Below are 27,681 nucleotides of genomic sequence, written 5' to 3' on the forward strand. Positions count from 1 at the left end.
ATTTTCATTTTTTATCTTCGTTTTATCTTTTATTCTTCAGACCATCTTCGTAAACACATACATTAATAAAAATTAAATCAAGAATTTTTTTATGCTTTCCGCATAGGCATTATTTAATTTTTTGTTTAGCGTCTCCTTGGGCAGCCATTCGTATGGGATCGTTTGCTGCTCCACATTCACATTGCCGGCACGTAGGGAGGCGCGATAGAAGAAGATCTTGGCCCCAACGCTTTCCAAGCGCTGCTTGCTGGGATATTTGTACTTGTGGAAGCCAACAGGTGCATTGCCATAGAAGAGAACTTGCAGATCTTTGCCACAGCGTTCACTTAACACACGTTCCGCTGTCTGCCGCATGGATTCGCCATCTTTACGCAGTCCCTGCGGTAGCACGAAATGCTCCCGCTCACCAAGTTTTTGCTTGATCACCAAATATAGCGTATCCTCCAGGCAACGATTTGTGGAAGTAAGCTTCTTGGCGTCATCGTCGGGCGTGGTACGTGAAGCGACTTGAAACTTCTTCAGCTCCTCCTTGTAGGCATCTTTCAGGTCTTGGGCTGTTTGCTTGGTCACCGAGTCATCGAGGTCCACCTGCACTTTACCCTGCTTAATTAGCTCCTTCTGCACTAAATCACGCTCATGCTTTAATTCAAAATCAGATTTAAGACTGTTCTCGTACTCCACTTGAGACAGAAGGTCTTGAAATTGACGCTCCAAGGGATTTAATGTCTTGGATATCACGGGCAATCGTTCAACTAGAATACCAGCATACAGATCCCATTTATCCTTGGCGGCATGTGTCGAAGTGGACTGTGCGCGGGTCAGTTGCTTGGAACTAATTTGTGTTAGGCGGCGTAGCATTTTAAGTCTTAATTTGTATTTTTTACCAAGCAAACTAGTGTGCCTTCTTCTGTTACATGAGCATAAGGCGAATGGCGAGCAGCTGATCGTCTACCGATAGTAAATTTTTGTTCTTCAATATCATATCGATAGCAATATTTTTTTATTTTGGTAAAAACATCGCTTAAACAGCTAATACAATTCCCGGCTTGCAATTCAAGAACAGCTGCTCGACAGCCGATAACATATTTGTCTTCATTCGATAGCACGATAATAATTCCAAACGTTTTGCGAGGACGAACATTCGCGTTGCTTTTATTTAAACAATTTAATTTTCGCTTTAAGAGCTGACACAATGTCTGGCTTGGAGTCGTACATTAACCACACAGTCTCCATTATCACGGCGGACGGGCGCAACTTTATAGGAACACTTAAAGGCTTCGACCAGACCATAAATATCATCATCGACGAATGCCATGAGCGCGTTTTCTCCACAACGTCGGGCATTGAGCAAATTGTGCTCGGTCTTCACATAATCCGTGGCGACAACATTGCTGTTATTGGACTGATAGATGATACCATCGACTCCCGGCTGGATTTGGCAAACATCAGAGGCGAGCCACTGGGACCAGTAGTGCATTGATTGTAAACGTAGTTATAGTTCGAATAAATTCATGAAATTTTGATATTTATTGATATAGCTATTCAATTTCCATACTAAATTTGACTTGGCGGCAATCTAGAGTGGCCAAATCTATAACTGCAATGCTCTGGGTTTTCGAGAAGCTTGGCAGGCAGACGAGACGCGTTCTCTTGCCATCGGAGCCGACATGCAAGTCCGTTTCGAACTTTTCACAGTTGCCCGCAAAGTACAAGTGTGGGCATTCCTTCATTATAAATGGATCGCTGCTTATGTATGGATAGCAGGCCAATGTATCCGGCGCTGTGGGAGCTACATGGCCCCATTTAAGCGTACAGCGAAGAGCTTCGAGTGAGGAGTCCAACGAAGTACTCCTCAGCAAATCGGCGATATTCTGACCAGAAGTTCCCACTACAAGAGCGCTATCCAGTCGACAGACATAAGGATTGGCAACAGATTGAAAGGATGACAATTGAGCAGCCAGTGGAAACATGCATTTGTGAAAGGGCTGCTGTGGCAGCATAAAATTAGCCGGATCGTATGCTCCAGGCATCACATCCACGTGAATAGCTTTTGCCCATGATGCAAACCAGTTGTCCAATTGGCTAATTGCTTGAACAGTATCATTAGCATTCGCTTGTTGGCGTGCCACTTGAAGGGTGGGCACATGAGCCATAGCCGAGCTTCGCACGGAATTGCCCGCAACGATAAGTCGAACCTGGGTCTGAGCCTCAGAGTGATTGCCAAAGCATCCGCTTAACCAGTATTGAAACATGTTCAGGGCCTCTACATAATTATGCGACTGCAACTGATCCAAGCCAGAGATTAGAACCAACTTGCTGCCCTCTTTCTTTACATTCAGCGGCTTCTGTGGTCCACTTTCCAGGAAGAGCAGATTTTCCACATTAAAAAAGCCGTCACTGTCTGTGCCACCTTTAACAGCACAAACGATGCCCGTGGCCAGTTTGTAGGAGTCTAAGAATTCGCCACCCTGCAGTCGCACTCGCTGCAGTTCATCCTCTAGAATTAGCTTGTCTTCCGGCTCGGAGTAGTTTTGTCTTTGCGGTTGTGGAGCCAACTGATTTTCCTCAGAGATGTCACGTAATATGCTTGGCTTGTGAGCTTGATGCTTGTAAATGGTGCCAATGATGATGCACTGGACATTTTGTTCGCCGCGCAGCTCACAAAGCTTCATTATGGGCACCTGTGTGCCCCATTCCTTCAGAGCAAGCGGCGTCAATAGGCGCGTCATTTCGGCCAAGCGGTGTGTGTACAAATGACAGAACTGCTTTTGATAATCGGTGGTCGTCAGCAAAAATGAACTGCTCAGGTTCTCATAGGCACAGTTTAAACGAGTGGCCATATTGATTTGTTTATTTATTTAATTACTTTTGTATCACATTCAGCATTTGCGCGCCAACAAAACACAATGCAATTGGCGATTGCAAATCGTGAACGATGTACGCTTAATAGTATCGATGGTATATCGTCACTGAGTCTGCAATGTAGCCCTGGTACATCGGAAGACAAACGTCGTATCGATAGCCAATCGACGACCAGCTGATAATCAGATTAACTCGTTTACAATTTACAGCGTAGAAAAAGTTTTGGGTGTTTTGTAATAAAACGCTTTTTTAAATGCATTTAAACAATGTTTTCGATTAATAAGAACGCAAGCCACATGTTCAACTACAAATGGCAAAGTCTAATGATATGCGTGTGTAGTGCCAAGTGTTGATTAGTGTGAATGCGTGCAAGCTCGTTCTCTGTATTGATTTTTTACACAAAGCTCCAATTCCGAATCTCAATTTGTGAGACTCCCGTCTGGCTAGCTGGCTGGCTGGGTAGAGGCGACAGAGAGATATGGGCGGCTCGGTGAGCCAAGTGTTTCGTTCGGGCTCGGCATTGCTCTCACATCGAGATGGCCATAAGGTCTCCAAGGCGACAGAGGAGAAAATCCAAACGCTTTTCGAAATACTGCGTGCCAATCCAAAAATCTCATTGCAAACGCTAGAGAGTCTGCTAATACAGATACCCAAAAATGAGAATATCCTGGTCATACATGACGACTGCGGCTACAACATATTGCAGCGCAGCGTTGGACTCAATCACATCGATCTCACCAAATGGCTGCTCCATCGCCATCGACCAGATGTTAACCGAGCACCCTGCTCCCTACCATTGCATATTGCCACGCTACGTGGTTACGAGGAGTGTGTGGAGCTGCTGTTGAGGCACGGAGCTCGCATTGATGCAGATACAAGAATGTGCTTTCCAGGTGCACATTCGCATAACTGCGAGGAGAGTGGCAAGTGGCATAGCAATGTGGATGATGTGAGCGAAAGGCTGAATACGAAGCTGCAGAATGCCCTCTGCTATGCTATTGATGGTAGATATAATTGAATTATATCAATAATGAACTCCTAAGTGTGGCTCTCTTTCTTATTAGGCGATCAGTACAATGTGCTAAGCATGATGACACAAAAGATGGAGGAGCCTTGGATACCATTTAGGGCTAAGAAGCCTCTGCTCCATTTGGCCTGTGAGCGTGGCGCTTGGAATTGTGTGCAGCAGCTTGTGGTGACACGATCGGAAGAGATAAACCTGATCATGGATGAATATTATCCCATACACCATGCTGTGCTCCATGATGGACGCTTTCTTGAGCTGCTTATACAACATGGTGCAATAACCACAGTGAGAACTTGTACACAGCAAATGACCCTGCTGCATGTTGGTGCGTCTTTATATCTCCTAATTGGCTATGAAACAATTATTAAACAAACTCTTTTGTCTTGCAGTTATATTTGCCGCTCGCAAATCGGCCGAGGATACGCAGGCTACATTGCGTATATTGCTTGATCGCGGATGTAAGGAGTTAATAAATGCGCCCGACTCGTTAGGCAATACGCCTTTACACGCTTTAATTGTGCGCTATGCATTAGAGGAGGCACGTTATGGCTATGATAAGTGGAGCAAATGGGATGTATTGCATTTGGTTAGATTTCTGTTGCAGAGTGGAGCTAAGCCTTCTATCAATCAGGCAGGCAACAGTGCCATGGCTTGCGTATTTCGTCATTTGCGTGATTGGGAGGTCTGCTACGAGCTGCTAAATATGCTTATCCGAGAAGATGGTAAGTTGTGGAGCTCTTTAATGATCAAATATGACATAATTTTAAATATTCTCTCTGTAGGTGATCCAAATATTGTGGGCCGTGACGGTTCAGTGCCTATTATGGTGCTACTGGTGCCTTTGATTAACAAAGATCACCTACATCACTTTACGCATTCAATGAAGGTGAGTTTTCTGCTCGCCCGCCCACACAGAGTTATAATATAGCTTTACTTTGGTTTTAGGTCTGCTATTTGAATTGCATTCGCATCTTGTTACAACATGGCGCAAATCCCAATTGTTCGTACAGAGCAAATTTAAAACCTTTGCACGTGCTGGTCTTTACGGTCAGTGAGAATTTTACGCTTAACTGTGATGCACAGAAACGCACAAACTTTGATTTTATTAAGAATATATTGCTGCTGCTGCTGCAGCATGGCTTGGACTGCAATAAAACATATCAGCACATTCTGCAGGCCGTTATGGATATGGTCCAGAACGTACGCACTTGCCAGGATATGGAATGCATCTATGAATTAACCCTGACGCTCATACAATATGGAGCCGATCCAAATATTGTGCTGAGCAGCAAAACAACACCTGGCATTGCGATTTTCTCTAGCGAAATTGCCAGCTATGGCGAAGCGCTAGGTGCCGCTGGAGCTGGTCCCGGTGCAGGTGCTGGTGGAGGTGGAGCAGCAGGTGGGGCAGGTGGTGGAGGCGCTGCATCTGCTGCACTGGGCGACAATACGTTTCGCAACTCATTTCGCACAAATTCACGCTATCTGCTTTTCTACTATATTATACTGATAACGAAAAAAGAATTTATACTCAACGATCCGCAGCTGACATTCACGCGCATCATTCATCTCTTCTATCTAACTATGGAGCATGATCCGCTCTACAATTGCCTCAAGTCTTTGCACAATTTCTACGTTGCCCAAGTGCCCAACAAAAAGACCGAACAACTAATTGCCCTTATCTCCACGCTCTATCGAAGGCCACGCAGTCTTAAGCAGCTGGCACGCATGGCCATTTACGAGGCAATGAACCGAAAGCTGGCACAGAATGTAAATCGTTTGAATTTGCCGGGTCCGCTAAAGGATTATGTGCTGCAATTTGAAAGATAACAAGTGCAAGCAATTGACATAATATATAACATAGAGCGTCGTCGAATGTAAACCCTTTAACGACCAATGACTTGACTAATTAGAATCAACTGCAACCAATCATTATTGCAATCGTTTTGTTGCCCTTTAAGCTACATACATATATCACTGACCATACAACACTTAAATGGGACAAACTGAATATCGTATTTGATTGGCTCTCTTAATTTAGAAAGCGCAACTGCTAGGGGCCATAAGCCTAGTGCGATTGAGCGGGATAGCCACTCTCTTTTTTGCTTACTCTCAAATCTGTATGATTGTGTATGTGTGTGTGTGTGAGTATGTGTGTGGAAGCACAGCCAGCGATGCACACTTTCTATTTAGAGTACGAAGTATTGCAAAATAGTTGAAGGATTAGTAACGCTCATAGGAAAATTTTAATCTTTGCATCATTTGTGAAAATCAACAATGTTAAGATCTTTTGCTGTTGATAAAGTTTGTTATAGATGCCCCATCTATCTGTTTAATGGGTTAGTGGCTATGTGTAATATGTTACATACTGTTATTATATACCTAAACACACAGTATATATAAAACATACATATATATATATCCATGCATTATATAATTATTATGAAGATAAGATATGAAAACGCTTAAATGTACCTACAAAAAAAAGAAAGATCATCAAAATCAAACATGTGCAATTTCTTTTATATGAATCTATTGTTCAAAACGCTCATAACTAAATTATTGTATTCTGAAAAATTCAATTGTATAACCTTTACGGCCCACCCTCGCCCTTAAGCTATTTCTTATGCCTATAAAAATACCAAATAACAGAAAAACACAATTTCTCACACATTTACACACACACATTTACATTTACTGACATCTGCATAAAGTTAAGGCTGTTTTTTGATGAACAATTCGGGGTTCTCTTTTTAGAATATTGTATATTTGAAGGCAATTTAACAAGTGTTGTACATACATAAATATATACATATATTTATGTATATATATTTATAATTATTATTGTAATTATTGTTGCTTAAAACAAAAAATTGTTAATCTGATCTGTAATGTCATTTGCAATCGAATTGGAACCGATAGCAATATCGGCAAATTAAATAAATGCAAAACACACACAATTATGCAAAACGGATCTTTGAATAGGCAAATCGAACTGGAGCCGATAAGAATATCATTGTTATCGGCAAGTTAAGCAAGTACTAATACATACATACCTACACAAAGGGAAATTTCAATACGACAAATGAACTGGAACCAATGCAATCCACAATACAAATGCATACACACATATGCAAAACTGGAATTTCAAAATGGACGCTAACGCCTTTTACTACAGGAAGTGTCTAGAAATAATAAAGAATGACAACAAAAAAACGAATACACAGAATTTATATATATATATTTTTGTCAATATATATGTATTCAAGTTGCCTTAGTAACGATTAACAGGACATTCGAATTTGTTGCAAGTTTATTTGCAACGCTCAGATATATATTTTTCACATGAGCAGCAGGTGCAGCATAAAGGGAATTAACAGTTAGCCGGCCTGCATCATGTATAGCCGTAAGCTGGAGCAGATGCATCGTCCGTCCTCGGACATTACGAAATACGACGATGAGCCATATTTGAAGAACGCGCTGCTCACCTTTCGACTTTCCGAAGTGCACGAGAGACGCCACTTTGTGTTCCTCAAGCAACGGGCGGCGGACATCAAAGTGAAGATTTCGAAAAAACCTTGGATACCAGAGCCCGATATGCGACCGCTACCACAGGTGCACTACATCGACAATTTACGGCGCGAGGTGCGTAAAATTGCTGTGCCGCGCATGCTCCGCAAAACGGAAGCCAAGATCTTAAGCTTCGCACAGGAGCGACTGAAAATCAAGTATCCAGAACTGGTTAAGGCGTACATGGCTGATGTGCACGGAGAATACGATCGGCTAATGAAAATCTATAGCATGAAGAATATATTGCAGCATCCCGAATTTTCTGACGAAGATCCAACCAAGTTTGATTTACCTCATGCCGATTTTCTTTCCAGTCTACCAGGACGCTCAGCAAATTATAAAGTCTATCTGGAGAATCGTCGCAAGATCGCACAGAAGTTGCTTATCCTGCAGCCTCCGATGCGCGTTATACTCAGCATCTCCATATCGGATCTGCCGACATTTGCGTGCAATTTTCAATATATTAGCAGCATGGGCGCCCAGCAGCAGCAGCTGGGTCTCTGTGGCAAAGAGGCGCTCTCTTCCAAGTTCTATCGGAAGTATATACAGAATCAGCTGGACAAGGTAAACACATTTTTACGCTGGAATTGGTATGTCCGATTGGTGGCTGTTCTGAAGCGAATGCTGCGCAAACGTGTGATGCCATTGAACGTGTGGAAGCGAGCGTGGGGCGGCTTGGAAGGTCTGATGAACCGTGAGTTAAACCAAATGAAAATGCGCACCTTTGAGGAACTCTATCGCATCTGTAGTAGTCCACATACTATGCCCGTCTTTCGCTTATCCTTGGTTTGGAACGATTTATCAGATGGTCTGGACTTAAGGCCTAGTATAGCCAATCTTCAGTCCATGTTTGGTGAGATTATCACCGAAATCTCAATGGTGGGCTATCGCATGGAAGCCCTTCAGCCGCAGGTGGACACATTGACTACCTTTGCACAGGTGAACGACTATCTTAAAATTGAGATGAATGATAACTATGTAAAGGAGGTAATCAAGAAGGCACAACATATCGTTTATTGCACTTACACTGAAATAAGTGATTATGTGGATGGCTTTAGGGAGAAATACAAAGGTCTATACTCTGACGAGGTGCGCTTGGAGCTTGCCAAATTTCTGGAGGAGCCGCACAAATTTGAAGAATACTTTGCTCGTATCGAAGCCTATTATGAATATATAAATATGCTACGCAGTGAACCGGCGACGGATTTTTTCGAAATTGCGGTCATTGACATCGAACCCGTAATCCAAGCACTGCGCTCTCTGGCCGAGAGTCTTATCTCACACATCACAGCAATTATAATAAGCGAACATATTCGGGCGGAGGAAGAAATCTGTGTGGAGTTCGAGAAGATCAAGGAGAATGCTTTGCTGATACCCAAATCCACAGAGGAGCTGCTCGAGAGCGCGGAATATATGATCTACGTGAAGATGCAGAAGCTGACTGAGCTTACGGATCGTATTCAATATTGCTTGCAAGTGGGCACCAACATTGTGGAGCTTACCCAGATGTCCAAATATCACTTCGATTTGACCATTAAGACGATCAACTGGATCAAGGACATTAACGAGATCTGTGATTATAATGCATCACAGCAGGAGCAATACAAGTTTTTATTTGAGGAGCATCTGCAGGAGGTCGTCAAGAAGCTAAACGTCGATATTTTGGAAATGGTGCCCAAATTAGGGATTATCGATGATATGAGCAGACCGGACAAGTTTCGTGAGTCCTATATCATACTCCAAAACTTTATAGATCAGCTCAAAACCTTTGATGACTATGTGGCCTGGATCAACAAGGAGGAGAAGCTCTTCAAAGTCAATCAAACTGAATATCCAACTCTAGAGGTTATCAAGACCTTCGTCTATCCCTTTGCAGAACTTATGAAGTACGTATAATGCAACGTAAAAGACAGATATTTATTTGATATTCCTCTCCTATAGACTCTGCATTGAATGGCAGCGGTATTTAAGCGTCTGGATGGATGGTCCTTTTGAATACTTGGAACCAAAGTTTGTGGAGACTACGACTGAAGATTATCTAAAGGAGTTTCAAAAGAATCAAAAATATTATCGCATTAAGATCAAGCAGGATATGGTCGAGAATCCAGTTTGCAAATTTAAGGTAACTGCGAAGTCTTGAGACCGTGCAGCATTTTCTATACATACTTTCTGATTTTTAGGGCCAAACTGAGGATCCCGATCCGGAGAAACATCCTGTACCCATACGCCTTTGCGCCTCGATGGTGAGGTCCATCAAGGACTTCAGCATTGGTGTTTTTGTTGTAAATACTCTTTGTAATCCGGCGCTCCGTAAGCGTCACTGGAAGGAAATGTCGGAAATTGCTGGCTTTGACATTACGCCAGATGCGGGAACGACGCTTCGTAAAATCCTCAACTCCGGCTTGAACCCAATACTCGATCAGTTTGAAATTATCAGCATTAGCGCCAATAAGGAATTACAACTGTGGAACAATTTGCAAATCATGATTAAGGAGTGGGAAAACAAGGTGTTCCCCGTCGGGCCGTACAAAGAGACCGGCGTTACAATCCTGTCCAGCTTGGATGACATACAGGCTCTATTGGACGATCACATACTTAAAACTTTGACCATGCGTGGCTCAGCCTTCATGAAGCCCTGCGAGGAAGAAGTTCGCGCTTGGTATGAGAAAATAATGCGCGTTAATGAGACGCTTGATCAGTGGGGCAAGGTGCAGGTGAATTTCCTTTATCTCTTGCCCATTTTCTCCTCAAAGGACATTGTGGCCCAGATGCCAGAGGAGGGTCGCCTCTTTGCCACAGTCGAACAGACCTATACACGTAATATGGGCTTGGTGCTGAGGAATCCTTTGGTTATGGAAACGGCCCCGCTTTCTGGTCTACTGGAGTCATTGCAGAAGGCCAACGAACTGTTGGAGGATATCTCCACAGGTGTTAGCAACTACTTGGAGAAGAAGCGATTATATTTTCCACGTTTCTTTTTCCTGGCCAACGATGAAATGCTCGAAATTCTATCCGAGACAAAAGATCCTTTGCGCGTTCAGCCACATTTAAGCAAATGCTTCGAGGGCATCAATATACTGGAATTCGATGCAGCTAAAAATGTTTTAGCCATGCTCAGTAGCGACAAGGAGCACATTATGTTCATAGAGCAGATCTCAACGGCTGCAGCCGGAGGGAGTGTGGAGAAGTGGCTCGTCTGTGTGGAGGAGGAGATGCTAAAGGCCGTGCGCTACCAATCGGAGCTCTCCTTTAATCACTATCCCACTTTGAAGCGTAATGACTGGGTGCTGGAGTGGCCACAGATGGTCGTCCTGGCTGTCTCCCAGGTATACTGGGCCTCCAAGATGCACAGCTGCCTCCGTCGCAGCTATGGCGGCAACCAGGCCGTAATGAATCAATACTTCCAAGAACTAACTAAGGAGCTGAATGATATTGTTACGCTAGTGCGTTCGCCCGTTATCAGCAATCTGAATCGTATTACCATTAAGTCCTTAATTGTCATTGATGTGCATGCCAAGGATGTCACCGAGGACCTGATACGACTTAAGATCAGCAGCGAATATGACTTCCAGTGGCTGGCCCAGATGCGCTACTACTGGGAGGACTCGACGATGCTGGTGCGCATTATCAATGCAACGGTTCCCTTTGCCAATGAGTACTTGGGCAACTCGGATCGTCTGGTCATAACCCCGCTCACCGATCGCTGCTATCGCACCTTGGTGGGCGCCTACCAACTGCATTTGAATGGCGCTCCCGAAGGACCCGCTGGCACTGGCAAAACGGAGACAACAAAAGACTTGGCCAAGGCTCTGGCTGTGCAGTGTAAAGTGTTTAACTGCTCCGATGGCTTGGACTACAAGGCCATGGGCAAGTTCTTTAAGGGCTTAGCCTCCTGTGGTGCTTGGGCTTGTTTTGATGAGTTCAATCGTATCGAACTGGAGGTGCTCTCGGTCGTTGCACAGCAGATTTTGCTCATCATTCAGGCAGTGCGTGCAAATGCGACCAAATTCATGTTTGAAGGCACGGAATTGATCTTAAATCCCGCCTGCTATGTCTGCATCACAATGAATCCCGGTTATGCGGGTCGGTCCGAGCTGCCGGACAATTTGAAGGTACTTTTCCGTTCGGTTGCCATGATGGTGCCCGATTATGCCATGATTGGTGAGATATCATTGTACTCCTATGGCTTTGTGGATGCACGCAAGCTGGCCGTAAAGATCGTGACCACTTATCGCCTCTGCTCGGAGCAGCTGTCCAGTCAGAATCATTACGATTATGGCATGAGAGCCGTGAAAACTGTGCTCTCTGCCTGCGGTAACATAAAGAAACAATTCCCGAATGAGGTCGAGGATATACTGCTGCTGCGCAGCTTGATAGATGTGAATTTGCCGAAATTTTTGTCCTTTGATGTGCCGCTCTTCGAGGGCATCATTTCGGACATCTTTCCCGGTATTAAGCTGCCTCACATTGACTACTCGCTCATGGAGAAGGAGTTCATACGCGTCTGCGAGGAGGAGATCTTGGAGCCGGCGCCCAGTTTTCTTCTCAAAGTCATTCAAACCTACGAGATGATCATTGTGCGCCATGGTTTCATGCTTGTGGGTGAGCCACTGGCGGGCAAATCGAAGACGCTGCAGGTGCTGGCCAAAGTACTCTCGGCGCTCAAGATAAAGGCTCCATCCAAGAGCCCCTACTTCCAGCACGTCCTGATGGGCATTATGAATCCGAAGTCTATAACTATGAATCAGCTGTATGGCTCCTTTGATCCCATATCTTATGAATGGACTGATGGACTGGTGGCAAAAATCTTCCGAGACTTCGCAATGACTCCCACGCCAGATAGAAAATGGGTAGCCAAAAGAGAGAGCTCGACTAGTATAGGACACAATTTCAGTTTCTCTATTCCTCCTTCTCTAGGTTATCTTCGATGGTCCCGTTGACGCTGTTTGGATTGAGAACATGAACACTGTGCTGGATGACAACAAGAAGTTGTGCCTGACCAGCGGTGAGGTGATCACGATGTCCAACGAAATGTCCATGGTATTTGAGGTAATGGATCTGGCCCAAGCCTCGCCAGCCACGGTTTCAAGATGTGGCATGATCTACATGGAGGCATCGACTTTAGGCTGGCGCTCCTTCGCGAATACGTGGCTCAAGAAAGCCGATCCACGCTGGGCGGACAAGGAAAATACGAAGTACATGTTGGAAATGCTGTCGTGGCTGTTGATGCCGGTAAGATAAGGTTTGTTTCCTCTTATTCAGATTGCTTAATCTATATTCTTACAGTGCATGACCTTCGTAAGACGCTTCTGCAGTCAGTTCGTCAAGCCAGGCGAGTTTAATTGCATGCTAACCACATTTGATTTGATTGATATGCAACTCGACGAGGCCATCGAGGAAAATCCGGATGACTATGACAAGTATATAGAGAGCTATATACAAGCTGCGATCCTTTATGCCCTGGTCTGGGGCATTGGCGGTGTACTAGATATCAATTCCCGAGAGAAATTCGATGCGTATCTAAGAAAGGTGCGCAGATATTACCTCTAAAAACAATAATAATTCCTAGCTTGATAATAATTCCAAATTGCATCATCGTTAGCTATACGAAAAGGAGCCCGCGGCATTGGGCAAAATGGAGATAACCCCTCCCATAGACGGCCTCATTGTGGACTATGTTTTTGTGTTTAAGCAACGTGGCAATTGGCGGTATTTCCCCGAGATGGCCAAACGCATGGACATTGAGGAGACGAAGATAGGTGTCATTGTGCCCACTGTGGACACAGCTCGTTATTTACACCTGCTCAAGCTGCATGTGCAGCACAAGAAGCGAATGCTGCTCGTCGGACCCACTGGGACGGGCAAAAGTGTTTACATACAAAACTATCTGATGAATAAGCTGAATCCCGACCTCTACGAAACGGGCTTCATTACATTCACAGTCATGATTAGTGCCAATCAGACGCAGGAACAGATCATAGCCAAGCTGCAAAAGTGGAAACGCGGCATCTATGGCCCGCCCAAAGGTATGGAGAGCGTTCTCTTCGTGGACGATATGAATATGCCAGTGAAGGAGGTTTATGGCGCTCAGCCACCGTTGGAGTTGCTACGTCAGTTCTTTGACTATGGCCATGTCTATGATCTGAAGGATAGCTCCAAGATCTACATGCATAATGTATTGATAATGACAGCCTGCGGCCTACCTGGTGGCAGTCGCCAGGATGTCTACCCACGCTTCCTGAACCACTTCAATGTCTTTTCGATCAATACGTTCAGCGACGACACCATGTTTCGCATCTTTCTCAATGTGGCTTTATGTGGCTTTCGACGCACCGGCCATGGACAGGATGTGTTCGTACTCACAAATCAAATAATCAGCGCCACTCAGAGCATTTACAAGAGCGTGCAATCGGAGATACGTGCCACGCCCGCCAAATCCCATTATATATTCAATTTGCGAGATATTTCACGAGTTGTCACTGGCTGCACGCTGGTGCGCAAGGAGTCTGTGAATGATAAGAAAATGCTGATTAGGGTCTGGTATCATGAGGCGATGCGCGTCTTCTTCGATCGCCTTGTCGACGAAGTCGATCGCAACTGGATGTTCGACAAGCTCAACGAGTGCCTGAAGGCTAACTTCAGGGAAAAAGTGGAGACAGTCTTTGAAAAGTATTGTACGGTTCGTATATGCCACAGATCCAACTGCACGTTCAACTGTAAATCTAAAATTTGTATTTGTATTTTCCATCCAGGATGATCAACCAGAGTTTACAATGGAGAAAGCCAATACAGTTCTGTTCGGTATGTATTTCGACGAGGACAGTGAGCCGGATGAAAGACGCTATGAGGAAGTGCCCAGCATGGATGTATTTTACAAGATATCCGCAGCCAGCCTGGAGGATTACAACTCGACACGTAGATCCAAGATGGACGTCACCTTGTTTACTTTTGCCTTGCAGCACCTGAATCGTATCTGCCGCATAATTTCGATACAGGGCGCGAGTGCCTTGCTGATTGGGCTGGGCGGCTCGGGCAGGCAGTCGCTGACTAAACTGGCCACCAATATGGTGCAGACATCGTTTTTCCAGCCCGAGATAACGAAGAACTATGGCGCCAACGAATGGCACGATGACATAAAGGCCATACTGAAGGAAGCGGGCGGCTTGAATAAGCACACGACATTTCTCATCACAGAGAATCAAATTAAAATGGAGCTCTTTCTGCAGGACATTGACTGTTTGTTGAATCAGGGCGAAGTACCGAACATTTTTCCGATCGACGAGAAGCAGGAGGTGATCGAGATGGCACGTCTGGCTGCGCAAGGAGGCAATCGCAACATCGATGTCTCCGCCCTGCAGGTCTTCACCTTCTTTGTGAATCGTTGCAAGCAGAAGCTGCACATTGTGCTCAGCTTCTCACCCATTGGCGATGCGCTGCGAACGAGAGTTCGCTTGTATCCGTCGCTGGTGAATTGCTGCACCATCGATTGGTATGATAGCTGGCCCGAGGAAGCGCTGCAAATGATTGCCAAAATGTCGCTGGTGGATGTCAACGTGCCATCGGAGGAAATCAAAATGGCTATCATGGATACGTGCCAATATTTCCATACCACGGCAGCGCGTGTCACGCGCGAATTCTGTCAGATGGCTGGACGACACATCTATCAGACCAACGCGTCCTTCATCGAGCTCATCAGATCTTTCCAGACCCTGATTGCACGTAAGCAGGACGAGACCATGCAGGCTAAGATGCGCTACATTGGTGGCTTGGACACCTTGGCCTCAGCAGCTGCTGCGATTTCCATTATGCAACGGGATTTGGGTGCACTGCAGCCCAAGTTGGTGGCCTTGGCGGAGGCTTCGCGTAAAATGATGTTGGAAATAAATAAAGAGACCCTTGCTGCTAGCGCTGCCGCGGAGCAGGTGAAACAGGACGAGGAGGTAGCTTCCGTGCAGGCAGAAGCGGCACAGGTGCTCAAACGTGAATGTGAAAAGGACTTGGCTAAAGCTATACCCGTGCTGGAAGATGCTTTGGCCGCCTTGAATACCCTGAAACCAGCTGATATAACATTGGTGAAGTCCATGAAGAATCCACCGCCAGTTATCAAGCTTGTCATGGCAGCAGTGTGTGTGATGAAGGGTCTTCCAGCGGAGCGGATACCAGATCCAGCCACTGGCAAGATGGTCAACGATTTCTGGGGTCCTAGCAAGCGTATCCTAGGCGACATGAACTTTCTGCCTGCGCTCAAAGATTTCGATAAGGATAATATACCCGTCGAGGTTATGAAGCGTATACGCAAAGAGTTCATACCCAACAAGGACTTCCAGCCGGACATTGTGGCCAAGGCATCCAGCGCCGCCAAAGGCTTATGCCAATGGGTGATTGCCATGGATCTGTATGACAATGTTGCCAAGGTGGTGGCACCTAAGAAAGCCAAACTTGCTGCGGCTGAGAAAGAGTATGCGGACACCATGGCCTTTCTGGCTGAGAAGCGCGCCATGGCAGCTGCCCTGGAGGAGAAGGTGGCGTTGCTTAATGTCGAACTGGACAAAGCAAACGCTGAGATGCAAAACACAGAGCAGCATGCAGAGAATTGCCGAAATAAACTGATCCGAGCTGAAGCATTGATTGGCGGACTGGGCGGAGAGAAGTCGCGTTGGAGTAACGCCGCCGATGATCTTCAAGATCTATATGATCATCTGCCAGGCGACGTGCTCATCTCCTGTGGCATCATTGCCTACTTATCTGCCGTTAATCTGCAATACCGTTCGACTTGTGTGCTCGATTGGTTTAAGAAGTGTAATGCACTGCAGATACCCTGTTCGAAAAAGTATTCGATCACGGCTGTCCTTGGATTGGAGGTCACCATACAGAATTGGCAGCTGGACGGACTGCCCAATGATGAGTTCTCCAGCGAGAATGCCATCATATCGGCCAACTCCAGCCGCTACAGCCTGTTCATCGATCCCCAAGGACAGGCGAACAATTGGCTAAAGAACATGGAGAGGAAAAATCGACTGAATTGTGTCAAGTTTAATCAGAGCAACTACATGAAGGTCATTGCCGAAGCCTTGGAATTGGGCTCGCCGGTGATCATTGAGAATGTGCAAGAGGAGCTGGAGGTGCCACTAGATCCAATTTTGATGAAGCAAACGTTCATTCAGGGCGGCATTAAGTACATTAGCTTGGGTGAGAATGTGGTGCCGGTGTCTCCAAACTTTCGTCTCTATATGACCTGCAATTTGCGTAATCCTCACTTTCTACCTGAGACTTTCAATAAAGTAACTGTCATCAATTTCGCTTTGACGCAAAATGCTTTAATGGATCAACTGCTCAGCATTGTGGTGGCCAAGGAGCGACCCGATCTGCAAGAACTGCGCATCATGCTCACTACCGAGGCAGCCGCCAACAAGGGAGCCCTGCGCGATGCCGAGAATATGATTTTAAAGACACTGACGAGCAGCGAGGGCGACATTTTGGAGAACGAGGCAGCCATCGTTATATTGGCCGATTCGAAAACCCTGTCGAAGGACATCACCGAGAAGCAGGAAGCCGCCAAGGAGACGTCTGCAAAAATCGAGGCATTCCGCATGAATTATAAGCCCGTTGCCGTACACTCCTCCATATTGTACTACTCGATCACCGATTTACCCAATATAGATCCGATGTATCAGTTTTCGCTCAACTGGTATATCAATCTCTATATGTACTCCATTGAGACGGCGAACAAGTCGAAGGAACTGCCGCGTCGCATCAAGTTCCTGGTCGATGGCTTCACCAAAAATTTGTATAACAACGTTTGTCGCTCCATATTTGAGAAGGACAAGCTACTCTTCTCGTTTATACTGACAGCCAGAATTTTATTGGGCACAGGACAGGTGGAGATGCGGCACTTAGCGCACCTGCTGACCAATGCCAAGGAGTCGACCAATATACCACCAAATCCAGATCCTAGCTGGATAACCGATACAGTTTGGTTAAACGTGCTGCGGTTGGAGGAGCTGAAAGAGCTCAAGGGAATCGTTGCAGCCTTCCGTGCCAATCTACCAGCCTGGCAAGCGATCTATGATCACACTTCACCCCATCTGCAGGCGTTGCCTCAACCCTGGCAGGATAAGACCACAGCCTTTGAGAAGATCATAGTGCTTAAGGCACTTCGTCCGGACTCTGTGTTCCTCGCCGTTCGGCTTTTCATAGCGAATACAATTGGGGATCAATACGTGACGCCGCCTGAATTTGACATTTCCAAATCGTATGCGGATTCGACGGCCTTGACGCCACTACTCTTCATCTTGTCACCGGGTGCAGATCCCCTGGGCTCTCTGCTGGCTTTCGCTGAAAAAATGGGCCAGGAGGAGACGTTCCAAAGCATTTCGCTAGGCCAGGGCCAGGGACCGATTGCCACGGCTTTGATTAAGAATGCACAGGATATGGGTTACTGGGTATGCCTACAGAATTGTCATCTGGCTGCATCTTGGATGCCCACACTAGAGTTCCTGTGGGAGAACATGGATACGTTTAACACGCAGGGTAAGCTCCCAACAGTTGCTATTGACTATTGGACTCAATGATTGTCTTGATCTCGATTGCAGCAAACTTTCGCATTTGGTTGACTGCCTATCCGACTCCACAGTTCCCCGTAACGATCCTTCAGAATGGCGTGAAGATGACAAATGAACCGCCGACGGGTCTGAAAGAGAATCTAACGCGCTCGTACAATTCGGAGCCCATTAATGATCCGGAGTTCTATATGGGCTGTGCTAAGCAGGATCGAGCTTTTACGCGTCTGCTATTCGGCATTTGCTTCTTCCATGCGGTTGTTCAGGAACGGCGTAAATATGGTCCATTAGGTTGGAATATACCCTACGGATTTAATGAGTCCGACTTGCAAATCTCAGTGCTGCAGCTAAGCGTAAATTACATTCGAAATGAATCGATGTGAATTGATATTAATCAAGCTTTGCGCTCTTCCAGATGCTGCTCAATCAATACGAACACGTTCCTTACGACGCCATCTCCTATTTGACCAGCGAGTGCAACTACGGCGGACGCGTTACGGACAATTGGGATAGGCGTTGTATCGTTACAATACTCGCTGACTTCTGTAATTCCCAAGTGGTCAATGATAATCGCTTTCGCTTTGCTAATGATGATCGGTATATCTTGCCACGTAAAACGGAGCATCGGGAGATTTTACGTTATTTAGACGAGTCAGTTCCTTCGTTGGCCCCTCCGGAAGTTTATGGCTTGCACGCTAACTCTGGCATTACGCGTGATTTGCAGACAACTAAAACGTTGTTGGATTCGATGATCCTTCTGCTGGGCAGCGAGGCGGCGGGCAGCGCTGGCGGCGGGGTTAGTCCCGAGCAAATGATATTAGATACAATTAAGCAAATTGAAACTGAAATGCCTCCAGACATGGATGTCGAGGCAGCGGGAGAGAAATACCCGGTGAATTACAATGAGTCAATGAATACGGTTGTCGTTCAAGAGATGGAACGTTTCCTAAAGTTGCAGAAAGAGATTCGTGCCTCCTGCCGAGACTTAGCCATGGCCATTAAAGGTATCATTGTGATGACTCCCGATTTGGAAAACGTTATGATTGCCATGAAATTTAATCGCATACCCACGAAGTGGATGGGTAAGTCCTATCCCTGCCTTAAGCCACTCGGCTCCTATGTGCAGGATCTATACAAGCGTCTCAATTGGCTGCATCAATGGCATCGTGTGGGCAAGCCACCTACCTTCTGGCTATCCGGATTCTTCTTCACCCAAGCCTTTCTAACGGGCGCAATGCAAAATTTTGCCAGAAAATACAAAATACCCATTGATACGCTCACCTTTGACTATGATGTGCTCAAAGTCGAAACGAAGAGCGTGCCACCGGAAGATGGCATCTTTTGCAATGGATTGTTTTTGGAGGGCGCTCGTTGGCATTGGGAGCACAATACGTTGGCCGAGCAATTGCCGAAGATTCTGATGTATGTGATGCCCGCGATATATTTTCGACCTATAACCCTTTCGGAGGTTAACGAGGGGACGCGTTATCGCTGTCCGCTATACAAGACAGCTGAGCGCAGGGGTACGCTGTCCACCACTGGACATTCGACAAACTATGTGGTTCCTCTGCTACTAAACACTCAAATGAAAGCTTCCCACTGGGTCAAGAGGAGCGTAGCCTTAATTTGTCAAACCAACGACTGAAAATACCTAAGAATTTCAGATAAAGTTGCACGCAGATTAAAGAGAAATCCGAAGAATTGTCGGTGCTCTTAGTATAATATATATATTTTATATATATATATATATATCTATATGCAATTCATAAATAAAAGACAGGAGCCAGCACAATATAAAATGAATGTCATTTAAATAAATAGAGTAACTATGACTATGTGCTTCACTGCTTGTTTGTATTTATTAGACATTCTTTCGAAATTAGAATATGCGCGCTCTTATTCGTTTAATATACATTTATATATATATATATACATATATATATATATATATATATATATATATATTCACAGCATTTGAAACGCTTTAAAAAATAATAAGACGTAGAGCCAACACGGAAAATATAAAAAAGGGAAAAACACATGCATTTGCTTGCTCCCTGGGACTTTAGAAGACCCAGGAAACAAGTCAAGAAAATACGTAGTGTAGACTTTGGATTAATGACAATGCCGCTGCTAATTATGTTGCTAATAATGATGATGAGATAATGATCATGATGGGGATATTATTGTTCTCTCATTGGGAACGACAGCCTAGAACATCGGCATTGCCCTCATCAGAACTACTGGGCTGACTGCCACGACGACGTTGCTGCTGCTGCTGCTGTTCCTGCTGCTGTCCAGTTCCAGTAGCAACATTTCCAGGACTCAAGCTGATGTTGCTGCTGCTACTGCTACTACTGCTGCTGCTGCTAAATAGATTATGATTGCGCTCGCGAGGATTCTGTCCAGCAGCAGCAGCGGCTGCATTGCGCCTTGGTTCTATTAGCTGTCTTATGAAATAATGTATCTGATTGATATCAAAGTCGCCCACATCCAAAATGCTACGTCTAAAGTTTCGCTGCAGCGTTTCCTTCAAGGCATCCATGCGCGGCACCTCCTGCAGCAACAAAAAGATAACTGATTAGCAAGCACAAATGAAAGATGGGCCAAACACTTACAGCTTCTGGTTGACCACTGGGCGTCCAAATCTTGACATTGTGATCTAGTCCAGATGTGGCCAGCACTGGCATCCATGGATGCTGCTCCAGACAGTTGACAACGCCCGCATGATCGCCTTTCACAAAGTTCATCACGGCTTCGGTGTTCTTGTCCCAAAAGAATATGTTGCCACAATCACTGCCACTGATGATGTATTCGGAGTGTGGGCCAAAGAAATTGACGCCCTTAATGGTGCGGCTATTGCTGTGGATGGAAGGATAAAATGATCATTTGATGTACTGGAGCTTAGTATATCGCAACGTTGTAGTTACATGTGTCCTTCGTAGTAATGTAGATATTCGCCATCCTTATAATTGCGACTGTCATAGAGATAAATGCCCGCATCGCTGTAAGAGGCGAGTATCTCGCTGCCACTGTGATTGTAAACCGCGCAGGTAATCTGCGTGATCTTTATCTAAGAGAGTGTATAGATTAGTTAAAATGCTCTTCGATGTGTTATACTAATACTTACATCTTTTAAGTCCTTGGGCGTCATTTCGTGCACAGGTTTGGAGTTCAGATTGCGTTTGTCATAGACGCGCAATTTGTCATCGGACCCGCTAACACAAAACTCTGGCATATACGGATGATGTGCAATGCTAAAGAGACGTACACGTCTGTTATCCTCGCTGGAGATGCACCGAAGCATGGTCGAGCATGCATTACTGCGCAGATCGAAGTGTTTCACTGCAGCATCCTCTCCAGCGCTCATTATCTCATGTCGACTCTGTGGAACGACAACCAACTTATGCACAGCATCACTGTGGTTGTAGAGACGGGTGGTTTTGGTGCTACTGCTGCCAGATGGTGGGATGACAGCGCGTCTCACTTGACCGTCACGACTGGAGGAGACGATGTCCAAGCAGCCGACGCTGTCAATGAATTTTGTTTGGAATATATTCAAGCTATGGCCCGATCTGAAGTTGTGCCGTGGTTTGCCCTTTGCCCAATCCCAAATAATGATGCACAGATCATCGGAGCCCGAGCAAATCAAATCGCCAGTACGATTGAAACTCAAGCAGTTGACACAGCAACGATGCAAGCTCAAGGCATCCAATAATTTCATCCGCTCAACCACCTGTCTGGTGGCGTAATATCCTTGGCCAAAGCTTAGCGATGAGGTTTGTCCACCACGCCAATCAATTCGATTGAATAAGTTATGCTCCCTTCGCATCAGCTCCTGTGCGAAATTCCAATTATAATCGGGCTTCGGCTTACCCATGACTTTGTTGACTGCAACCTCTATTTGTGCCTTATCGGCAGGATTGGCCTCCGTCTCATTATATTCGCCATCCTGCAGACGAAACATATACTTGAAATTTGCCATTACATGTATGAGGGGAGCGTACAACTCACGTTGAAAAACATTATGTTTTATCTAAATAATAATATTATATTTGTATCCCTATATAGTTATTGCTTACAATTCTAGGCTACTGAATGTTTTTGTGTCTTTGTTTTGATTCTAGCATATTTTGACAATTAGAACAAATTTTTTTCAGTATTTAAATATTCGTTTTTCGTAACAAATTTGATAAACAATCAATAGAATTGTTGAATCATTACCAGAATCGATTTATAATCGATCATGAATTCATTGAACCAATGAATTTTCTTGTAAATATTTACAAATACATTGTTCGTGACTTACAGAATCGTTTTCCTCATTGCTGGATGTGTAATAGCGATTCCAAAAGGCAACGCTCGAACCGGAGCTGCTGTCATCTTGCAATTGAGCTTCCTGCGAATGAGATTCATCGTCATCAGTATTTGCTGCCTGATCCACGGCTTCATCATCATTGCCATCGACATCCGTATCATTGGTATCGCTGTTGTTGTTTTCATTGAATTGATGTTCACTGCCACTGCTTGCGTCCAAGTCATCTGAGTTAAGCGCGATTGTGGAGCGATAAGTGCGATGACGCTGTCGTAATTGTCGATGAAATACATGCGAATTTAAATCGATATTTGCAGCCGCATCTTCATCATCATCATTAACATTGCGTCTGGCCGATATCTCCAGTACAGCATCAGATCTAGATGACTCGGAAGCTGTCGGCATATCACCGGAATCGTTTTGCAAGATATTATTCATTGAGCACAGAATCTGTAGAGATCTAGAATTATTGGGCTCCGCATTTGCGTCACCTGAAGTTTTGACAACAGCAGAGTGTACTGTCTCGTCGGCTGTTCTTATTGGCTCATCCGTCGTTTGTTGTTTGTTGCTTGCTTCTAATTCGATTTCATTCTTCTTATTATCATTGTTATTGTTGTTGTTGCTGGTCTCGTTTTCACCATTGCTGCACACGTTGTAAAAATCGATGAATTATGTATAAGTAAGAAGCTAGCATTTTTTGCTCACTTACCCAACCAACTTGGGGTCCACCTTAGATCCAGTTGCTGTTTCTGGTTGTGGTGGTCCTTCTTCTTCGTTTTCATAGTCGCTTTCGTCTTTGGAGTTGGTGCGCTTTTGGCGCTTGCATGCTGTTGCTGCGTCCGAAACACACACTTCCTCAGCTTCAACGTCCATTATACAAATGCAGTGTGTGTAATATTTGCATTTATCTTAACAACCTGCAATTTTTCCTGTGTACGCAGCAGAAATTAAGACGATTGTTTATGTTTAAAGCGGTGATGGGAAATAGTTTACACCAGCAACTGCGATAGCTCAGGGCTGCGTAAGTAGTCGGTCTATCAATTAACCATTAATCGGCATCGATAGACATATTTCGCCAAGTATAAAAATGGTATTGTTCTGTTTGCTTTAGGTGTACTAAATTCAAATTAAATTTTATTCAAAATTTTTACATAAATTTTTGAATAACTTTGCTTAATGAAACCGAATATGATTTTCGGTTATATTTTTTCATTTGTAAATTGACGATGGGACATTGATCAATTTCCCGATTACGATTAAGATATCGCAGCAATATGTTTTACTAACTCTTGCAATTAATCAACCTCGATAAGTATGTTGCGCCAAGTATGAAATGGTATTTGAGTGTACTAAATTCTAATTAAATTTGAGTCAGCATAATTGTTACTTGTGTCTTTAATTGAGAAGCTTAATTCAAAATATTGTAAATATTGTATGTTATATACATATTATGTTGCCCAAATATGGTCTTAATATGTATGATTGATACTATTGGCTCTTCTGCTCTCTTCGACTTCTTCGATATTCAGAGCGCAAGAAGTTAGTCTTTGACTCTTCGACTTGAGAGTGCGCTCTTCTGGCTGGCTGACTGGTAGTTCGGCTTGACTGGTTTTTATGGCTGTGTTTGAATTCACAATGAGTTCGCAGTGCCAGCTCGCAGTAGCTTAGTTATTGGTTACAACGCGTCGACAACGGTACCAAAGCGGACGACGCGTTCGCCTGGAGGTATAAGAAAAAAACACGTCTTGCAGCAATAAAAATATATTGTACGTAAATCTTATACAATCATTTAAGACATGCATAAACACAATGTGTACATATAAAATGTTTTCTTCCGTCTTGAACATGCTATGCACGTCAGCTCCAAGCATTTCTGAATTTCGAGTGCGTTGTCTTGTGAATGTGTTTCTCTTTAAAGTTGAAGTTGAAGTTGTTTTAGCGCTAATTAGCTTTCCACGCATAAGCGTGCACACACATACATGTAAACATACGTATATGCATACAATGCATGACTGGAGCGCAGGCGTAGCTGAAATGAAGAAATTTGAGCGAATTTATTTCTAGTTCCGCTTTGTTCTTGAAATTGCGATCTGGTTTTCTCTCGATTTCTTTACGCATCGCATTTCAACTCGAAATCAAAAGTTGAGCAAATTAATTTACAGTTCCGCTGAGTTCTTGGAGCTGCGATCTGGTTTTTTCATCTCGATTTTCGATTTTGTTTTCGCATGATTCGCAGTTGCTCTGTGGCGTTTATTGCTGTTGTTGTGTGCCTGCAAAATGCGAAGAAGCTGATTCCGGTTTGTTTTTGTCAAAACAAAAGGAAATATAAAACAATTACAAAGCCTATCATGAAATTGTAACATGTTGTTTTTTTGCAAGTGCATATTTATGCCTTGTATATTTCTTATCTGCAGTCAGAATGTTCTTTTTTGATCAACAACAATACTGATAGCAATTGGTTGTCAACCTGCCAGACGATACACCTATTTGCTGTAGATGTCGTTAAATACTTGACCCGTTACCTGAACCATTCGGCTCGGAAATGAATGAATCATACTCATTTCGATTCGTATGCATTTGTGCCGGCTGCCCATAGGAGTCTACTTGGATGCCTTTTTAAGGGGTGCACGAGCGAAAGTTGAGAATCAGGTTTCACAGCCAACGTTCTTGTAATTTATGCTTTATTTTATTGGCTAGCCAGGCAGGATGGTGGAATATCCATACAAGTGCGAAGAAGAAACACAAGAGAGTGAAATACCTGCATGTGGCTGACTATCACATACCCTGGAAACGATCAAAATTAACTTGAGTTATGCGTGTTTAATTGGGGGATATATGAAGTGGTAACAGCTAAGCAAGTTATTGAAGATTAGAAATTAATAATTATTATTTTAAAATATTTGACCACAGCCTCCTCAATACGACTTCACAGACCAATGTACCCTTTTGAATGCTTTGCTGCTGGGTATAAGCGACTGCAAGCTGAAAGAAGTTAACAAGGAAAACCATTTATTTTTACCGCAATAATAAATACAGTTGTCCACTTTATTATAAAATCTTGAGCTTACCTCGATGATTCACTCGGAGAGCCGATGCATGCAAGATTCTGGTTGCCTTTCACTTTTCTGCTGAGAGGGGGACTCAATTAAAAGGCGACTTAATTGAGCTTAATTAAAAGTATCTCTTAGATACAATTTTCTTTGCAGCTTGACAGCTTTATGCATATATGCAATTCAGTTAAGCTTCGCCCACTCAATTTGTGATTCTCATATTTTTTAGTTGCTTTTGGAAATGTTGACGGTACGCAGCAGTTGTAGGCAAGCGCTACTGTCGCTCATGCTGGCAACATTTTTGGCTTCAGTTGCGGCTAGGACAGGTGAGTAACTTAGCGGTTGACCGCAAAGGGTCGCTAGACTTAACAATTTGTTCTTTACATGCTTTCAGGACCCACGCACAACAAGGTGGTTGTTTGCTACATATCCACCTGGGCTGTCTATAGACCAGGCCAAGGTGCCTATTCCATAGAGAACTTCGATGCGAACCTTTGTACACATGCGGTCTATGCTTTTGCGGGCCTCGATATTACACAAGCGTCCATCAAATCATTAGGTAGTATAATTATTTGTTGTTTATGCAAATTTATAATGTGACATCTGTTGTAGATCCTTGGCAGGACTTGCAGGAGGAGTATGGCAAGGGCGGCTATGAGCGTTTAACAAGCTTAAAAAGCAGTCATCCGCATCTGAAGGTCAGCTTGGCCATCGGGGGCTGGAATGAGGGCTCGAAGAACTATTCAACACTCGTGGCCAATGTGCAGCAGCGCGAGCATTTTGTGAAACAAGTTTCCGCTTTTGTGCGCAAATACAATTTCGACGGCCTCGATTTGGATTGGGAGTATCCAACGCAACGCGGCGGCAGTCCGCAAGATCGCGAAAATTTTGTCGCCCTGACAAAGGCATTGAGAGAGGAGTTTGATAATTACGGTCTGCTCTTAAGTTCAGCTATTGGAGCTGCTAAGAATGTTATCGATCAGGCTTACGATGTGCGACAAATCTCGAGGTATCTCGACTATCTGCACATCATGTGCTACGATTACCATGGCAGCTGGGATCAAAAAATTGGCTACAATGCACCGCTAACAGCAGCTGCTGTGGATCCGTTGAGTGTGGTAGCTATACAAATTACTTATTATATCCAACCTATATGTATTATAATTATTGATATTTGTTGCAGCAATTTACCATCGACTATCTATTGAAGCTGGGTGCTCCGCCTTCTAAGATAGTCTTAGGTCTGCCCTTCTACGGGCGCACATTCAAAACAGTTGCTGAGGGCAATGTGAACGATGCCAGCGATGGCGTTGGCTTCCGTGGTCCATTTACACGCGAGGATGGTTTCCTAGGGTATAACGAAATCTGCGATATATTAAGCAACAAGACTTCCGGCTGGACAACGAAATGGGACGCAGAAACTAGTCAAATGGTTGCTCGCTCTGAGCGAAATGTCTTCACGCTGGACGTGAATGTTGTGTCTTTCGATAGCTCACGCTCCATTGCTAATAAAGTCAAGTTCGCTATGATGAAGCGATTGGCGGGCGTTATGGTGTGGTCCGTGGACACGGATGACTTTCTTGGCAAATGCGAAGTGGATGACGACACCTATGCAGATTTTAAATATGTTAAAAGTGCACCGAGAAGACTTAATCAAAATTATCCTTTGTTGCGTACCATCAATGAGGCCACTACACTTGCTCTCGAGGAAATGGCTGCCGATGAGGTCGTAATACCAGATGACTCCGAAAACGAAATACCTCATGGCAAAAATGCTGCAACATCCTTAATTAGCATAAGTCTAACGCTCAGCTCTGTTTGCGTGTTGTTACACAACCTAACACATTGAAAAGTCCAATACGTGCCTTAGTTTTTATTATATGTTTGTTCCCCAAATAATAAAATATCAACATCATTAATTTTAAACAAATAATTTTGTATATTTTCAAACTGCGCGCACTTCTCTGAATACTCGATAGTTGTGCGCCGAACATCGATAAGTGCGTTAGCTTATGCTGCAGCCCTTGCTGTCCTATCGACTTTTTCGATTCAACTTTAACTGTTATTTAGTCAAATAGCTGCCATATTAAACTATTAATGTGTACATTTTTTGTTATAAATTTAACTTGCAATCTAACGATTAACTATTTATATATGTATATATATATATATATATGTTTGTGTGTGTTTGTATAAATATGCATTTATGTATCGGATTGTGTGTGCTATATAAATACACAAGTAAGCAACATAATTTGTTTCATATTAGAATATCAATGCTACAGTTTCAACATTCAA

At 44.2% G+C, this 27,681-nt stretch overlaps 7 protein-coding genes across 8 annotated transcripts; 4 read left to right on the forward strand and 3 right to left on the reverse strand.

The window, feature by feature from the left end:
• Positions 1–20: 20 nt before the first annotated feature.
• On the reverse strand, positions 21–872 carry LOC111596856 (39S ribosomal protein L46, mitochondrial). The gene has a single exon (XM_023311293.2). It carries the CDS (start codon positions 856–858, stop codon positions 73–75), a length of 786 nt encoding a protein of 261 aa, XP_023167061.2. The 5' UTR covers positions 859–872; the 3' UTR covers positions 21–72.
• Positions 873–911: 39 nt separating this feature from the next.
• On the forward strand, positions 912–1,495 carry LOC111596857 (U6 snRNA-associated Sm-like protein LSm8). The gene has a single exon (XM_023311294.1). It carries the CDS (start codon positions 1,193–1,195, stop codon positions 1,478–1,480), a length of 288 nt encoding a protein of 95 aa, XP_023167062.1. The 5' UTR covers positions 912–1,192; the 3' UTR covers positions 1,481–1,495.
• Positions 1,471–2,948, reverse strand: LOC111596855 (DNA polymerase delta small subunit). The gene has a single exon (XM_023311292.2). It carries the CDS (start codon positions 2,838–2,840, stop codon positions 1,539–1,541), a length of 1,302 nt encoding a protein of 433 aa, XP_023167060.1. The 5' UTR covers positions 2,841–2,948; the 3' UTR covers positions 1,471–1,538.
• A 74-nt stretch (positions 2,949–3,022) lies between these two features.
• LOC111596975 (ankyrin-3) lies at positions 3,023–6,299 on the forward strand. Its single transcript, XM_030225277.1, has 5 exons — positions 3,023–3,866; positions 3,927–4,214; positions 4,279–4,611; positions 4,672–4,775; positions 4,835–6,299. Exons 1-5 carry the CDS (start codon positions 3,341–3,343, stop codon positions 5,717–5,719), a joined length of 2,136 nt encoding a protein of 711 aa, XP_030081137.1. The 5' UTR covers positions 3,023–3,340; the 3' UTR covers positions 5,720–6,299.
• An 832-nt stretch (positions 6,300–7,131) lies between these two features.
• LOC111596976 (dynein heavy chain 12, axonemal) lies at positions 7,132–19,750 on the forward strand. Its single transcript, XM_023311459.2, has 9 exons — positions 7,132–9,345; positions 9,401–9,581; positions 9,640–12,309; positions 12,377–12,691; positions 12,746–12,988; positions 13,062–14,138; positions 14,212–17,989; positions 18,052–18,371; positions 18,434–19,750. Exons 1-9 carry the CDS (start codon positions 7,286–7,288, stop codon positions 19,661–19,663), a joined length of 11,874 nt encoding a protein of 3,957 aa, XP_023167227.1. The 5' UTR covers positions 7,132–7,285; the 3' UTR covers positions 19,664–19,750.
• A 336-nt stretch (positions 19,751–20,086) lies between these two features.
• Positions 20,087–23,513, reverse strand: LOC111596967 (DDB1- and CUL4-associated factor 8). Of its 2 annotated transcripts, XM_023311441.2 has the most exons (6): positions 23,043–23,513; positions 22,328–22,976; positions 21,149–21,970; positions 20,949–21,091; positions 20,637–20,880; positions 20,087–20,575 (listed from the first exon to the last, which is right to left on the reverse strand). In XM_023311441.2, exons 1-6 carry the CDS (start codon positions 23,204–23,206, stop codon positions 20,213–20,215), a joined length of 2,385 nt encoding a protein of 794 aa, XP_023167209.2. In that variant the 5' UTR covers positions 23,207–23,513; the 3' UTR covers positions 20,087–20,212. The 2 variants fall into 2 exon arrangements, with proteins under 2 accessions (XP_023167209.2, XP_023167211.2); XM_023311443.2 differs by lacking the exons at positions 22,328–22,976; positions 23,043–23,513 and adding an exon at positions 22,033–22,059 and having other exon boundaries at positions 20,089–20,575.
• A 454-nt stretch (positions 23,514–23,967) lies between these two features.
• On the forward strand, positions 23,968–27,289 carry LOC111596969 (probable chitinase 2). The gene is made up of 5 exons (XM_023311445.2): positions 23,968–24,099; positions 25,613–25,709; positions 25,778–25,942; positions 25,996–26,501; positions 26,567–27,289. Exons 2-5 carry the CDS (start codon positions 25,625–25,627, stop codon positions 27,230–27,232), a joined length of 1,422 nt encoding a protein of 473 aa, XP_023167213.1. The 5' UTR covers positions 23,968–24,099; positions 25,613–25,624; the 3' UTR covers positions 27,233–27,289.
• Positions 27,290–27,681: the final 392 nt, after the last annotated feature.

The sequence above is a fragment of the Drosophila hydei genome, unplaced genomic scaffold (genome assembly GCF_003285905.1).
Source record: "Drosophila hydei strain 15085-1641.00,03,60 unplaced genomic scaffold, DhydRS2 tig00008128-arrow-arrow-pilon, whole genome shotgun sequence".
NCBI lineage: Eukaryota > Metazoa > Arthropoda > Insecta > Diptera > Drosophilidae > Drosophila > Drosophila hydei.

Excerpts from the sequence above, each read along its gene's own strand:
- LOC111596856 (XM_023311293.2), bottom strand. The coding sequence starts at position 858 with ATGCTACGCCGCCTAACACAAATTAGTTCCAAGCAACTGACCCGCGCA.
- LOC111596857 (XM_023311294.1), top strand. The coding sequence starts at position 1,193 with ATGTCTGGCTTGGAGTCGTACATTAACCACACAGTCTCCATTATCACG.
- LOC111596855 (XM_023311292.2), bottom strand. The coding sequence starts at position 2,840 with ATGGCCACTCGTTTAAACTGTGCCTATGAGAACCTGAGCAGTTCATTT.
- LOC111596975 (XM_030225277.1), top strand. The coding sequence starts at position 3,341 with ATGGGCGGCTCGGTGAGCCAAGTGTTTCGTTCGGGCTCGGCATTGCTC. Across the intron at positions 3,867-3,926 it reads CCTCTGCTATGCTATTGATG|GCGATCAGTACAATGTGCTA; the intron begins GTAGATATAATT and ends CTTTCTTATTAG. Across the intron at positions 4,215-4,278 it reads AATGACCCTGCTGCATGTTG|TTATATTTGCCGCTCGCAAA; the intron begins GTGCGTCTTTAT and ends TTTGTCTTGCAG.
- LOC111596976 (XM_023311459.2), top strand. The coding sequence starts at position 7,286 with ATGTATAGCCGTAAGCTGGAGCAGATGCATCGTCCGTCCTCGGACATT. Across the intron at positions 12,310-12,376 it reads CCACGCCAGATAGAAAATGG|GTTATCTTCGATGGTCCCGT; the intron begins GTAGCCAAAAGA and ends CTCCTTCTCTAG. Across the intron at positions 18,372-18,433 it reads TCTCAGTGCTGCAGCTAAGC|ATGCTGCTCAATCAATACGA; the intron begins GTAAATTACATT and ends GCGCTCTTCCAG.
- LOC111596967 (XM_023311441.2), bottom strand. The coding sequence starts at position 23,206 with ATGGACGTTGAAGCTGAGGAAGTGTGTGTTTCGGACGCAGCAACAGCA. Across the intron at positions 22,977-23,042 it reads GTGGACCCCAAGTTGGTTGG|CAATGGTGAAAACGAGACCA; the intron begins GTAAGTGAGCAA and ends CAACGTGTGCAG. Across the intron at positions 20,576-20,636 it reads CCAGTGGTCAACCAGAAGCT|GAGGTGCCGCGCATGGATGC; the intron begins GTAAGTGTTTGG and ends TTGTTGCTGCAG.
- LOC111596969 (XM_023311445.2), top strand. The coding sequence starts at position 25,625 with ATGTTGACGGTACGCAGCAGTTGTAGGCAAGCGCTACTGTCGCTCATG. Across the intron at positions 25,710-25,777 it reads TTCAGTTGCGGCTAGGACAG|GACCCACGCACAACAAGGTG; the intron begins GTGAGTAACTTA and ends ACATGCTTTCAG. Across the intron at positions 25,943-25,995 it reads AGCGTCCATCAAATCATTAG|ATCCTTGGCAGGACTTGCAG; the intron begins GTAGTATAATTA and ends CATCTGTTGTAG.